The sequence below is a fragment of the Thalassophryne amazonica genome, chromosome 9, assembly GCF_902500255.1.
Source record: "Thalassophryne amazonica chromosome 9, fThaAma1.1, whole genome shotgun sequence".
NCBI lineage: Eukaryota > Metazoa > Chordata > Actinopteri > Batrachoidiformes > Batrachoididae > Thalassophryne > Thalassophryne amazonica.
The window spans coordinates 77,580,310-77,595,265 of NC_047111.1; the positions used below are offsets into that span (position 1 = coordinate 77,580,310).

The following is a 14,956-nucleotide window of genomic DNA, read 5'->3' on the forward strand; positions in this document are numbered from 1 at the left end:
CTAAATAAATACATTTTTAATGATTTACCTCAATGGAATGCACAGCCTTCAGTTAGTGACAGCAATGCAGAAATGGGCGTGGCTATGTGATGATGTCACGTGCAGACAACAGGTGTGAAGGGAGGAGAGGACTCATTCTTCTCAAGAACTGGAAAGCTTGGGTGACTTCCTTTCCAAAAGTCAGAGTCTTTAGGAAATAACAGCAACAAATAAGGTATGTACATGTCAGTTTGCAAAGAAAAGTTTTTCTGCAGGGGGAATGTGAGAGTTGATAAAGAGGTCACAGGAAGACAAAGTAGAAACAGCTCAGTGTGTTAACTGTGTCATATCTTTTCAGTGTAACACCTGAGATGAGGGTTTTGTTTGGTCTCTGCTTTACAATGCAGAATAATGTAAATATACCATATGCAAAATCCATTTCAGCACCTGTCGACGTTGTTGTCATTTATGTAGAAACGTCTTCCCACGGGTAGGATGAAGACAAAAATGTGTTGTTGATTCAAGTCAAACTACGTTATTCAAGAAAAACTTGTCCAGCAGAACATGTAGATTGAAAACACGCCCGAGTGCTGGCACTGACACTAGGCAACAGTAAAAGACACGTGTGTGTGTGTGTGTGTGTGTAATTCAAAGCCTGAACCTTCTTATTTGAAACATGACACAATGTCGAATGTCTGATCAGTTGATGATTCAGTGTGTAATATTTTAGGAAGTACAAGTTTTAGTGGCTGGTGTCTCCATTTACCAAACATCCTTGTTTGATTTGAATTTGAATGATAAATGAGTGGACAAAGGTCCTGTTCCACTCGCTCAGTGTTCTCATGTTGTATTGTTTATGTTTACAGTCTATAGTCGTATTAGTCCCACTGGATTTAGTGAAAGGAATAACAGAACACCTGGAGGGCAAAATACCAAACTGTCTCCTCTCACCTGTCCTGTATTCAAGAATACTTTTTGCTCTTAGTTTCCTTATATGTTTTGGAAAATTACAACATCTATTGACAATGTTTTTGTTGGCATTTGTCAGTAGGATATCAGAAAAAGGATATGAAGAGATTTTAAATGAATTTGGTGGAGAGGTAGGCCTTGGGTCAAGACAGACGTGATTAAAGTTTGGGGCCAGTCCAGATAAAGGGGTGGGTCTTAACTTTGATCTTTTATCTTGATTCTGTCTCTAATCTTGAATGATCCTGATCCTGTAGTCAGGTTGTTGATTAGTTCAGGGATCAGATAAAAGGCCATGATCAATCCTTCTATTCTAATTACAGGCTCAAAGATACAGTCCATCCACTAAGTATTCACAGTGCTGCACTTTTTCCATATTTTTTATGTTACAGCCTTATTCTAGAAGAACCGATTCCATAGCCATGAAATGATGATAATATATATATATATATATCTCACAGCGAAAGCCACGTCTCTGTGATTTTGTGGGATTTGAAACCTCAGTGGGGTGAATTGATTGCCAGCTATAGAAAGCAACACTCTCTGTAGCTGTTTAACATCTACAGCGTCTCGCCCTATTCCAAAATGGATGAAATTAATTTTTTTCCCCCACAAAATTCTACACACAATATCCCATAATAACAATGTGAAAAAGCTTTTGAGATTTTTGCAAACATATATATATATATATATATATATATATATATATATATATATATATCACACGTACATAAGTATTCACAGCCTTTGCCATGAAGCTCAGGCAGCACGGTGGCTTAGTGGCTAGCACTGTTGTCTCACAGCAAGAAGGTCATGGGATTGATTCCCACCTATTGCCTTTCTGTGTGGAGTTTGCATGTTCTCCCCATGTTTACATGGGTTTCCACCGGGTGTTCTGGCTTCCTCCCACATTTAAAGACATGCAAGTTAGGTAAATTGGAAACTTATAATTGTCCAGGTCTCCCTGAGATCTCGATCTCAATGGGACTAACCTGATTAAATAAAGGTAAAAATGTAGTGCAGTGGCATCCTGCTTCCACTGATTATCCTTGAGATGTTTCTTCAGCTTAACTGGAGTCCACCTGGGGTAAATTCTTTTGACTGGACATGATTTGGAAAGGTACATACCTGTCCACATATAAGGTCCAAAAGTTGACAGTGCATGTCAGAGCACAGACATGTAGTCAAAGGAATTGTCTGTAGACCTCAGAGACAAGATTGTCTTGAGGCACAAATCTGAGGAAGGGCAAAAAAATAATTCTGCCACTTTGAAGGTCCCAATGAGCACAATGGCCTCCATCATCCGTAAATGGAAGAGATTCGGATCCACCAGGACTCTTCCTATAGCTGGCCGCCCGTCAAAACTGAGTGATCGAGGGAGAAGGGCCTTAGTCTGAGAGGTGACCAAGAACCTGATGGACACTCTGTCAGAGCTCCAGCATTCCTCTGTGGAGAGAGGAAAACCTTCCAGAAGGACAACCATCTCTGCAACAATCCACCAATCAGGCCTGTATGGTAGAGTGGTCAGACAGAAGCCACTCCTTAGTAAAAGGCACATGGCAGCCCACCTGGAGTTTGCCAAGAGGCTTCTGAAGGACTCCCAGAACATGAGAAACAAAATTCTCTGGTCTGATGAGACAAATGTTGAACTTGTTGGCATGAATGCCAGGCATCATGTTTGGAGGAAACCAGGCAGCATCCCTACAGTGAAGCATGGTGGTGACAGTATCATGCCGTGGGGATATTTTTCAGTGGCAGGAACTGGGAGACTAGTCAGGTTGAGGGAAAGATGAATGCAGCAATGTACAGAGACATCCTGGATGAAACTGTGCTCCACAGTGCTCTTGACCTCAGACTGGGGCAATGGTTCATCTTTCAGCAGGAGAATGACCCTAAACACACAGCCAAGATATCAAAGAAGTGGCCTCAGGACAACTCTGTGAATGTGGCCCGGCCAGAGTCCAGACCTGAATCCGAACCTAACCCTAACATCTATGGAGAGATCTGAAAATGGCTGTGCACCAACGCTCCCCATCCAGCCTCATGGAGCTTGAGAGGTGCTGCAAAGAGGAATGCGCAAAACTACCCAAAGAAGGTATGCCAAGCTTGTGGTATCCTAGTCAAGAAGAAATAAATGGACTGCATTTATATAGTGTTTTTCAATCTGCATCAGATGCTCAAAGCACACTTTACAAATAATGTCTCACATTCACCCCGATGTGAGGGTGCTGCCATACAAGGTGGTCACTACACACCGGGAGCAAGTAGGGGATTTGAACCGAGGATCCTCTGGTCTCAAGCCCAATGCTTAACCACTAGACCATCACCTCCCCTAAAGAAGACTTGACGCTGTAATTGCTGCCAAAGGTGCATCAACAAAGCATTGAGCAAAGGCTGTGAATACTTATGTACGTGATTTTTTGTTTTGTTTTTTATTTTTAACAAATTTGTGAAAATTAAAAAAAAGAAGTTAACTCAGCCACATGGGGTGTGCAGCTAGTACATTCTGAGTGCCGGTCCCAAGCCCAGATAAATGAGGAGGGTTGCGTCAGGAAGGGCATCTGGCATAAAACAAGCCAATCCAACAATGCAGACTAAGAATCGAATTTCCATACCGGATCGGTCAAGGCCTGGGTTAACAACGTCCGCCACCGGTGCTCTTGCCCAACAGGGTGCCAGTGGAAATTGGGCTACTGCTGGGCGAAGATGACGAAGAAGAGGAGGAGAACTAGAAGGGTGGAAATGAGAGTGGGTACTTTGAATGTTGGTAGTATGACTGGTAAAGGGAGAGAGCTGGCTGATATGATGGAGAGGAGAAAGGTAGACATATTGTGTGTGTGCAAGAGACCAAGTGGAAGGGAAGTAAGAGCAGGAACATCGGCGGTAGGTACAAGTTGTTGTACCATGGTGAGGACAGGAAGAGAAATGGTGTTGGGGTCATTTTGTTGTGTGTGGGCCGCCAGAAGAGGAGGTACTGCTGGCCCACCACCAGTGGGCGCCCTGCCTGAAGTGCGGGCTTCAGGCACGAGAGGGTGCTGCCGCCATGGACACAGCCGGGGGTGACAGCTGTCACTCATTACCTCTTGACAGCTGTCACCCATCAACTCAACATCATCTCACTCCATAAAGACCAGGCGTCATCTCCACCTCGTTGCCGAGATATCATACTTCATTGGAGGTAATATCCTCAGCCGTTTTACAATATTGTTTGTATATTGTGAGTGTTTGCAGGAGTACCGGTACCGCTGTCAGTGGAAGCTGAGAGAGCGCTAGAAGGCACTCTTTTCCCTGAGGAATCTTCAGTACTCTGCAAGTTATTGAGTGAGAGGTGGAGGTGGCATTCCCACCGCTGTTGTTACTGGGTGTACACACACCCACACTTGACTGTCTTTGTTCTCGCCAGCAGTACCAGATCCGACAGTCGGGGACGGTGATCACCTGGGAATTCAGGACTTGGCGGCTCCAGTATTCACCAGGTTCTGTGGTGGCGGAAATCGTGTGGTTCTGGCTCTTCTCAGGACGGACGTCTTCTATCCTCGAGCCTGCCCACACGTCACCTTTGTGATTGACTGTAATTATATTCTGAGATTGTCTGTATATTCGTTGTGCACATTTCACAACATTAAATTGTTACTTTTTGGCTCATCTATTGGCCGTTCATTTGCGCCCCCTGTTGTGGGTCCGTGTCACTACACTTTCACAACACATTTTAAAGGAAGAGTACGTTAAAAGTGTGGTGTGTTGGAGGTTCAGCGAGTGTCTGACAGGGTGTTAAGTTGGAAATTGAAGGGGTGATGATGAATATCATCAGTGCATATGCCCCACAGGTAGGTTGTGAGATGAAGGACAAAGAAGATTTCTGGAGTGTGTTAGATGAGGTGGTGGAGAGTGTGCCCAAGCATGAAAGAGTGGTGATAGGAGCAGACTTCAGTGGGCATGTTGGTGAAGGGCACAGAGGTGATGAGGAAGTACAGTGGTCCCTCGCTATAACGCGGTTCACCTTTCACGGCCTCGCAGTTTCGTGGATTTTTTTTAGTCCAATTTTGCATGCTTTTTTTTTTACACAGTGCATTGTGTTCTGCATCCTCATCAAGCAGGCCGGTCGTGGCACCGCGAAGGGAGAGTACGCGCATTGTGTTCTGCGTGTCTGTTTATAAGAATCTTCTTGCCCAGAAGAAAAAAGAGTGCCAACAACTAACTTTTCTTCACTCGGAAAAAGACACATGCAGCGAGGTGTGACTCAGTGGAAAAAGCGACACCAGGACAAAGAGGTGCAATCAGAGGAACTGTGAAATACTGGTCAGTCACTATTAATAATTTCTTATGTGTCCAACCTCGTAGGTTGATCGTTAAAATTAAATTCATATTTTTCTACTAAGGTTTGAACTTTGAGAGTGTTTACACGTGAGAGAAAAGTGAGAAAATGTTAATGCTTGTTTGAGAAAAGTGTATAAAGTGTGTAGTGAGGGGTTTTACAGCCTTAAAACATCTATAATAATTGTCAAAAATAACGCTGACTACTTCGTGGATTTCGCTTATTGTGGGCTATTTTTAGAACATAACTCCCGCGACAAATGAGGGACCACTGTAATGGGTAGATATGGTATGAAGGATAGGAATGGGGAAGGACAGATGGTATTTGATTTTGCAAAAAGGATGGAAATGCTGTGGTGAACACCTACTTTAAGAAAAGGGAGGAGCACAGGGTAACATATAAGAGTGGAGGAAGGTGCACACAGGTGGACTACATTCTTTATAGGAGATGCAAGCTAAAAGAAATCAGAGTCTAAGGTGGTGGCAGGAGAGAGTGTCGTTAACATTATAGGATGGTTGTTTGTAGGATGACTTTAGAGGTAAAGAAGAAGAAGAGAGTGAGAGCTCAACAAAGGATCAGATGGTGGAAGCTGAAGGAGGAAGACTGTTGTGTGAAATTTAGCGAGCAGGTGAGAGAAGCACTGGTTGAAGGGGAAGCAATTTTGGACAACTGGAAAAGTATTGCAGATGTGGTGAGAGAGACAGCTAGGACAGTACTGGGTATGACATCTGGACAGTGGAAGGAAGACGAGGAGACTTGGTGGTGGAATGAAGAGGTCCAGGAAAGCATAAGGAGAAAGAGGTTGGCGAAAAAGTTTTGGGATAGTCGGCGAGATGAAGAAAATAGACAGGAGTACAAGGACATGTGGCGTAAGGTGAAAAGAGAAGTGGCAAAAGCGAAGGAAAAGGCATATTGCGAGCTGTACAAGAAGTTGAATAGTAAGGAAGGAGAAAAGGACTTGTACCGATTGGCCAGACAAAGGGACAGAGCTGGAAAGGATGTGCAGCAGGTTAGGGTGGTAAAAGATGCACATGGTAATGTGCTGACAAATGAGGAGTGTGTGCTGAGAAGGTGGAGGGAATATTTTGAAGAGCTGATGAATGAAGAAAATGAGCGAGAGAAAAGGCTGGATGATGTGGTGAGAGTAAATCAGGAAGTACAAGAGATTAAGGAAGAAGTGAGGGCTGCTATGAAGAGGATGAAGAGTGGAAAGGCAGTTGGTCCAGATGACATTCCAGTGGAGGCATAGAAATGTCTAGGAGAGATGGCAGTGGAGTTTCTAACCAGATTGTTTAATAAAATCTTGGAAAGTGAGAGGATGCCTGAGGAGTGGAGACGAAGTGTGCTGGTTCCTATTTTCAAGAACAAGGGTGATGTGCAGAGCTGCGTAACTACAGAGGCATAAAGTTGATCAGCCACAGCATGAAGTTATGGGAAAGAGTAGTAGAAGCTAGGCTTAGAAAACAGGTGAAGATCTGTGAGCAGCAATATGGTTTCATGCCGAGAAAGAGCACTACAGATGTAATGTTTGCTCTGAGAATACTGTTGAAGTACAGAGAAGACCAGAAAGAGTTACATTGTGTGTTTGTGGACTTAGAAAGAGCTGTGGTATTGTATAAGGAAGTCTGGAGTGGCAGAGAAGTATGTTAGGGTAGTGCAGGACATGTACAAGAATAGTGTGACAGCGGTGAGATGTGCAGTATGAATGACAGACTCATTCAAGGTGGAGGTGGGATTACACCAAGGATCAGCTCCGAGTCCTTTCTTGTTTGCAGTGGTGATGGACAGGTTGACGGATGAGATCAGACAGGAGTCCCCATGGACTATGATGTTTGCAGATGACATTGTGATCTGCAGTGAGAGTAGACAGCAAGTTGAGTCTAGTCTGGAGAGGTGTTGATATGCTTTGGAGAGAAGGGGAATGAAAGTCAGTGGAAGCAAGACTGAGTACATGTGTGTGAATGGGAGGGAGCCCAGTGGAACAGTGCAGTTACAAGAGTATAAGTGAAAGTAGATGAGTTTAAATATTTGAGGTCAACTGTCCAAAGTAATGGAGAATGTGGTAAAGAGGTGAAGAAGAGAGTGCAGGCAGGGTGGAGAAAGGTGGCAGAAGTGATTTGTGACCAAAGAATATCAGCAAGAGTGAAGGGGAAAGTTTACAAGACAGTAGTGAGACCAGCTATGTTGTACGGTTTAGAGACCGTGGCACTAACAAAAAGACAGGAGGCGGAGCTGGAGGTGGCAGAGCTGAAGATGTTGAGATTCTCTTTGGGAGTGATGAGAATGGACAAGATTAGGAATGAACATATCAGAGGGACAGCTCAGGTGGGACGGTTTGGAGACAAAGTCAAAGAGGCGAGATTGAGATGGTTTGGACATGTGTAGAGGAGGGACCCAGGGTATATAGGGAGAAGGATGCTGAGGATGGAGCCACCAGGCAGGAGGAGAAGAGGGAGGCCAAAGAGAAGGTTTATGGATGTGCTGAGGGAGGGCATGCAGGTGGTTGGTGTGACAGAGGAAGATACAGAGGACAGGGTGAGATGGAAACGATTGATCTGCTGTGGTGACCCCTAACGGGAACAGCCGAAAGATGAAGAAGAAAAAAGTCATGTTGTTGTTATGGGGTGTTGTGAGTAGAATTTTGAGGAGAAAAAATGAATTTACTCCATTTTGGAATAAGACTAACATAAAATGTTGAAAAGGGAAGGCTGTGAATACTTAATACCTAAGTGGTGACGATTCAAATTCACCAGTGGGCATATAAGGTCAGGCTCATAGATGACCAGGACTGTCGGTCAGCAATTGGAATCTGAGGCCATGATCAAAGATCAGGACCTTATGTCAGCAACTGGGACCCAAGGCCAGGATCAAAGGTCAGGGCTGCAGGTCAGCAATCAGGATCTTATTAGAGATTTTATTATTTTTTTAATGGCCCACTTGCAATGGAAAACTGAAAATGTCAAACTGTTGGACCTTGGCGAAGGTATGGGCTCTGTGTGCTATAATTTGACAAACTGGCGTACTTACTCTGTAAAATATATTTACCGTACTGCAGCAGTCTACAGAAGTCAACTGTTTCATGTCTTATCAGCAACTTTTGCTCTGTCTTTACCTTCATTAAAAGAAAAAGTACAGAAGATGTTTTACCTATGAGTTACAGGTCTAATGTTAAATATTTGTAAGAGAGACAGCATGTTTCTTATATTTGCAGGCCCAACGATGGCCAACTTTGGCGGCCATGCAATTCCCGGCACCTTTTTCCTGCTGTTTGGTTTGTGGTTGACTGTCAAACACACACTTCAACACTACTGGAAGACGAGGAAAAGCCAAGGAAGACCGGCACTGCCAATTTTCTTTAAAAGAATGGACTACATTGAAGGGGGGCTTAAAATCTTTGCTTCATTTGTAGGTCAGTTTTTTCCAACGTGTCAACATTTCTTCCTGTAAATGTCATCTTCCTGTAAATTGTCATCTTTATGCCGTTGTCCCGTCTCAGGTATTATGGTCGAACAGTTTGTGGTGGATGGACCCCACGCCCGCCTCTACAACAGATCAGAACATTCGTGGGTCAAGCTGATGAACTGGCAGCACAGCACAATGTACCTGTTCTTTGGAATCTCTGGAATAACAGATGTTGTTTGCGCGGCGTCCAAACTGGTGCCTGTTGGTGTCAACCACCTTGGTGTCTCTATAGCTCTTTTCGTTGAAGGTGAGCGGTTTCAGCTTTTGTAAAAATACGAGGTCTGTCCATAAAGTATTGTACCTTTTTATTTTTTAAACTATATGGATTTGATTCATATGTTTTCACGTCAGACAAGCTTGAACCCTTGTGCGCATGCGTGAGTTTTTCCACGCCTGTCGGTGACGTCATTCGCCTGTGAGCATGCCTTGTGGAAGGAGTGGTCCCGCCCCGTCGTCGGATTTTCATTGTCTGGAAATGGCGGAATGATTTGGGGTTTTTTTTGCCATCAGAATTTTTTCAGAAGCTGTTAGAGACTGGCACCTGGAAACCATTTGAAAAATTTATCTGGCTTTCGGTGAAAATTTTATGGGCTTCACAGAGAATAAGGTCTGTTAGTACAGCTATAAGGACGCTCAGCGAGCCGCGCTCCGAGCTGCGACGACGCGGCACAAGCCACCGGACCATTTCTAAACAGATGGCTCTGTGGATACGAGACCGTCGTGTGCTCTTTCTCTGGTTATCACAAGAGCTGGACATCAGCCATTTTCCGGCAGATTTCACTTTTAACAAGAAATTTTGCCATGGAAAGCCGCGCTGAGGCTTCGCGCGTCACGCGTCACGACCGAATCGCTTTGGAAGCGAGACAAAGGAACACCTCCATTTCGGCGTGTCAGAGGACAAGTTTGGTCGGTCGTGACGCGCGAAGCCTCAGCGCGGCTTTCCATGGCAAAATCTCTTGTTAAAAGTGAAATCTGCCGGAAAATGGCTGATGTCCAGCTCTTGTGATAACCAGAGAAAGAGCACACGACTGTCTCGTATCCACAGAGCCATCCGTTTAGAAATGGTCCAGTGGCTTGTGCTGCGTCGTTGCAGCTCGGAGCGCGGCTCGCTGAGCGTCCTTAAAGGGGTCCTTAAAGCTGTAGTAACAGACCTTATTCTCTGTGAAGCCCGTAAAATTTTCACCGAAAGCCAGAAAATTTTTTTCGAATGGTTTCCAGGTGCCAGTCTCTAACAGCTTCTGAAAAGATTCTGATGGAAAAAAAAAACCCAAATCATTCCGCCATTTCCAGACAATGAAAATCCGACGACGGGGCGGGACCACTCCTTCCACAAGGCGTGCTCACAGGCGAATGATGTCACCGACAGGCGTGGAAAAACTCACGCATGCGCACAAGGGTTCAAGCTTGTCTGACGTGAAAACATATGAATCAAAGCCATATAGTTTAAAAAAAAAAAAGGTACGATACTTTATGTACAGACCTCGTATGTCTATTATTGTATGTCACAGCAGCATATTTAACTTCGTTTTGTGTTTGTCAGGGTTTCTGTTCTATTTCCACGTGCACAATCGCGCCTCGCTAGATGCTCACATCCACACGCTGCTGCTCGTGGCCGTGTTTGGTGGCTCAGCCAGCAGCATGTTGGAGGTTTTCATCACAGACCATATTATTTTGAAAATGCTTGGAGCATGTCTGTTCTTCCTGCAGGGCACGTGGTTCTACCAGGTAACTGGCAAAAAAATAAAACACAGTCACAGTAAAATTACGTTTTTTACAGATGTGTGTACATATATAACCCTTTTACTTGTTGCTGTGTTTTTACCCAAAGCCAAAATATGACCATTGGGTACTGCGAAGACTTTATGTCCCTCTGTCCGTCTGTCTGTGCTCAGTATTAGTCCAGTCCTGTTATCGCCAGGGTCTTCAAATTCAGAGGGAACATTCTTTGGACACAGACCTTGGACAAGTTCAAAGATGGCTAACCTTGACCTATTTTAAGAAGTCAAAAGGTCACATTGTTTCCCATTTTTATGCTCATATGGCCGAGGGAATTGTTATATTTGATGTTATCACATATTACCACGATACAAGTCTTAAAACAGGGTGATATAAAAAAGACATTGAAAATACCAGGCTTTGTATCACCCTGCTTTTCATCCAATCAGGAGCCCCCATTTCTTGGCCCCACCAATGACACACCCCAATTTTGTGTTACCCTGGTGACAAGTGCAGGATCCTGATACAGGGTCCAGATCATTTCATTCAACCAAGATGTCTGATCAAGGTGAGAGAGTTGTAGCCTCCCTTGCAGGGAGAATTCTACAACTTGAGTCTCCTACTGAAGTTGTGAGACATCAGTGAAGGACACTCAGGACTTTATAGAGAGACATAAGAACATTCCATAATTTACATATTTACCTGCATTATTCGTTCTACATGATTCATGTGTATAGTCTTTATTTTTATTGTAATGTGATAAATATCAGAAGAAGGCTCATGCAGATGCATCGAGGCGTGATACGTAAACAGACGTGATAAGGTATACGTACATATTGTTTTCCCATTGTCCCATATCCACCAAATTCATTTTCAATTTGGATTTCATCATGTCATTTAAAATCAATACCATTTTAACATTCATGATAAAGAATAAATACAATACACAGCAAACATGAGCATTTCTTGAGTAACTGCACTATTCACTATGATTAGTAGGGCAAGCATAGGCTTAATAGACATGTTTCACAGAATTCAACAACTCAGATTTTGGCTGTTAGAGGTCATGTGATAATATACCTGTATTAATTTGTGCACTTGTGTGAACAGTCTGTAAATATACACCAATCAAAACAAACAGCTACGGGAAGTAACAAAAGCAAAGTGCACGTTACTTCTCTATACTTCAGTATTTACATCACTCTCAGCACATCCCAGTGAGCGGTTGAATGGAATGTAGACAAACTCTGCTGCTAATGTTAAAAACAGAGCTGCAGATTTTACATAAGTGTGATCTTGTGTCATGATGACTCTTCTTTTAAAGTGATAACTGCTAATTTCAATGCAGTGGTAAAAAAAAAAAAAAAAACAGTTAAGAGATTTGGGGTGAAGTAATCATCTCCTTGTTCTCGACCATTTTGGCATCTTCTAACATAAAACAAGGATTCTACATGATTGCAGTGTCTCACCATTGCTGGCTAATTAATTTTTCAAATTCCGAAGATGTGGTCAGTGTATTTTAGATGAGGGTTGTCTGCTAAATTTATCCAGTTTAAATAAAACTGCTCTTGGCGTTTTGAAGATACTGTTGCCAACAAACATGGTCAGTAAAATGGTCTCTTGCTGCTCTCTGACCAAACTACATCCACGCAGCCACCACCAGGAACCTGTGATGAGCAACGCTTCATAAATCACCTGCATCAAAGGGACGACTAAAATAGCCCAGACATATCCCACTGGACCTATAAACTAACTGGATTATGTTAAAAGATGGTGGCTAATACTGATGCCTCACAGCAAGGAGGTCATGTGATTGCTTCCCACCTGGTCCTGTCTGTGTGGAGTTTGCGTGGGTTTCCTCCTGATGCTCCAGCTTCCTCACTTCCAAAGACCTGCAAGTTAGAGGAATTTGTGACTCTAAATTGGCCATAGGTGTGCGTGCGTTTGTCTATATGTGGCCCTGCGCAGTGGTATCCTGTGCAGGGTGTACCTCACCTCACGCGCTGTGACTGCTGGGATAGGCTCTAGCAGGAGCCGGTACAGCACTGCCGGAGCTCTACAAAATGACCTCCAGCAGGCCACTGATGTTAATGTCTCTGACCACACAATCAGAAACAGACTTCATGAGGATGGTCTGAGGGCCTGACATCCTGTAGTGGGCCCTTTGCTCACTGGGTGGCACCGTAGAGTTCATTTGGCATTCGCCAAAAGTTCACCAGAATTGGCAGGTCCGCTACTGGCACCCTGTGCGTTTCATAGATGAGCGCAGGTTCAACCTGAGCACGTGTGACAGAAATGGTCTGGAGATGTCGTGGAGAACATTATGCTGCCTGCAACATCACCACTCATGATCGGTTTGGTGGTGGGTCAGTGATGGTCTGATGGGAGGCATATCCCTGGAAGGATGAACAGACTCTATACAGGCTAGACAGTAGCACCCTGACTATGGAAGTAAATCTGTGTCATTAGAGTTTGAAGTTGAATTTTTTTTTTTTTTTTTTTTTTTTAAGGTTGAATATTTTGATGCTAAACAAATTCAACCTTACAAAATTCAACTTCAAACTCTGATTTTGATGCTAAAAAAAATTCAACCTTAAAAATTCAATTTCATACTCTGATGGCACAGATTTACTTCCATACCTGACTGCTATTAGGTATCAGGGCAAAATCCTTGGACCCATTGTCAGACCCTACACTGGTGCAGTGGATCCTGGATTCCTCCTGGTGCACGACAGTCCAAGTTCATGTGGCAAGAGTATGCATGCAGTTCCTGGAGGATGAAGGTATTGATACCATTGACTGGCCCCCATGCTCACCTGACCTAAATCCAATAGAACACTGCTGGGACATTGTTTCGGTCCATCCAAAGCTGCCAGGGTGCACCTCACACTGTCAAGCATCTAAGTGCTGCCTGGGTCCAGATCCACAGGACCCCAACCCTCATCTCATTATGAGCATTCCCTCACGTTATCAGACATCCATACAAGCATCTGGCGGCCATACAAACTACTGAGAACCATTTTGAGTTGCTGCAATGAAATTTTGACAACATGAACAAGACTGCCGCATCCTTTTTTGGCTTTGATTTTCAGGGTGTCTTTGAATTCATCCTTGTGTAGGTTGACAAGTTTCTTTTCCAAAAAACAATATGATGTGTGTGTGTGTGTGTGTATATATATATATATATATATATATGCGCACTGGAATGTCTGTGTTATAACTTAACTTATAGTGGGCCCTTTTGTTATAACTATAACTGTTATAACTCTAATAACTAAGTTATTAGACTTTCTATTGGCCCACGCTTTTTGGAAGGATTTGCATAGTAAAACTCTAAGGTGCCTACAACTTTTGCATAGTACTTTATGTATATATTTTACCTGGACTGTCTCACAGATTTATGGATCTGTTTTGGTCCTACACAGCAATGTAACTGAAGGATTAACATCAACAGAAATTTACTTATAACACAACAGGGGGTAGTCTCAGCTTTTCATTATATCTATGCCCATTTTATGAAAATATACAAAATGCCTTTCAAAGAGAATGATGTCCCAATTGACTGAAACGGTGAGCTGCAGTAAATGGGTTTTAACAAAGGGAAGAAAAATCCTCACCCATATTCTGAGTATGTGTTTAAGCAAAGTTCAGTGTATCACTGACACCACCGTTTGTCATTACAGGTTGGATTTGTACTTTATCCTTTAACAGGACCGCAGTGGGACTTGGAATTGCATGCTAATATCATGTTCGTCACAATGTGTTTCTGCTGGCATTTAGCCGTGGCCATGTTGGTCGTTTCCAGCATTTCCTCGTTCGTTTGGTGGCAAGTATCTTATTACTGAATTTAAGTCAAAACTAATGCAACATATCACCGAACAAGGTAAATTATTTTGAAGAGCCGTACTGGTCAGTGATGACTCCATATTTTATTTTTAGAAAACCTTTTGGAGTTATCAAATGTTTGGTATTTGACCCGTGTGTGCTGTTTGTAGCAGTAAGACAATGTTGAAAGTGTCCTGAAGTACATAACATTTGCAAAGTGCCTGATTTGACTTGCAAACATTCAGCGTGGGACTATGACCAAAAAACCCCCAAACAAATTCACCATTGTACAAGACAATTACGGATTGAAATTTACCTTGCACGTACAATTTCCAAACCGGAAATGAAAACATTAGGACAAACGTTTTTTGTGTAGGCTCTCAGTTGTCCATGTTTGTCCTACTATTAGGACAAACATGTCTTAATTATGCAGGCTAAGATTTCGTACATACCCTAAAGGCGGATTCCTTGACAAAAGCTCACAACACATAAGCGCAGGAAAAAAGAAAAAAGCTCACATTAAAACAAAAAACAAAAGTTATGATACAAAAGGTCACAACATAAATATTGTGTTAACACTTTGTGAACCACAACCATCCAGCAGACCAGACAGGAGTCGAGGTCACTAAGCTACGCACAACCATGAAGGGAGTTGCAAAGCAGTCAAGACGTCGGCACAAGCCCTCCTTGATG

At 43.3% G+C, this 14,956-nt stretch overlaps 1 protein-coding gene across 1 annotated transcript in view; it reads left to right on the forward strand.

Moving 5' to 3' along the window:
• tmem45b (transmembrane protein 45B) overlaps positions 1 to 14,956 on the forward strand; it is a 16,753-nt gene continuing 1,797 nt past the window's right edge. The window contains exons 1-5 of the mRNA XM_034178465.1: positions 1 to 214; positions 8,472 to 8,669; positions 8,757 to 8,969; positions 10,263 to 10,447; positions 14,122 to 14,264. Of these exons, the coding sequence (XP_034034356.1) occupies positions 8,480 to 8,669; positions 8,757 to 8,969; positions 10,263 to 10,447; positions 14,122 to 14,264 (731 nt within the window). The 5' untranslated portion in view covers positions 1 to 214; positions 8,472 to 8,479. The remainder of the gene's footprint in view (positions 215 to 8,471; positions 8,670 to 8,756; positions 8,970 to 10,262; positions 10,448 to 14,121; positions 14,265 to 14,956) is intronic.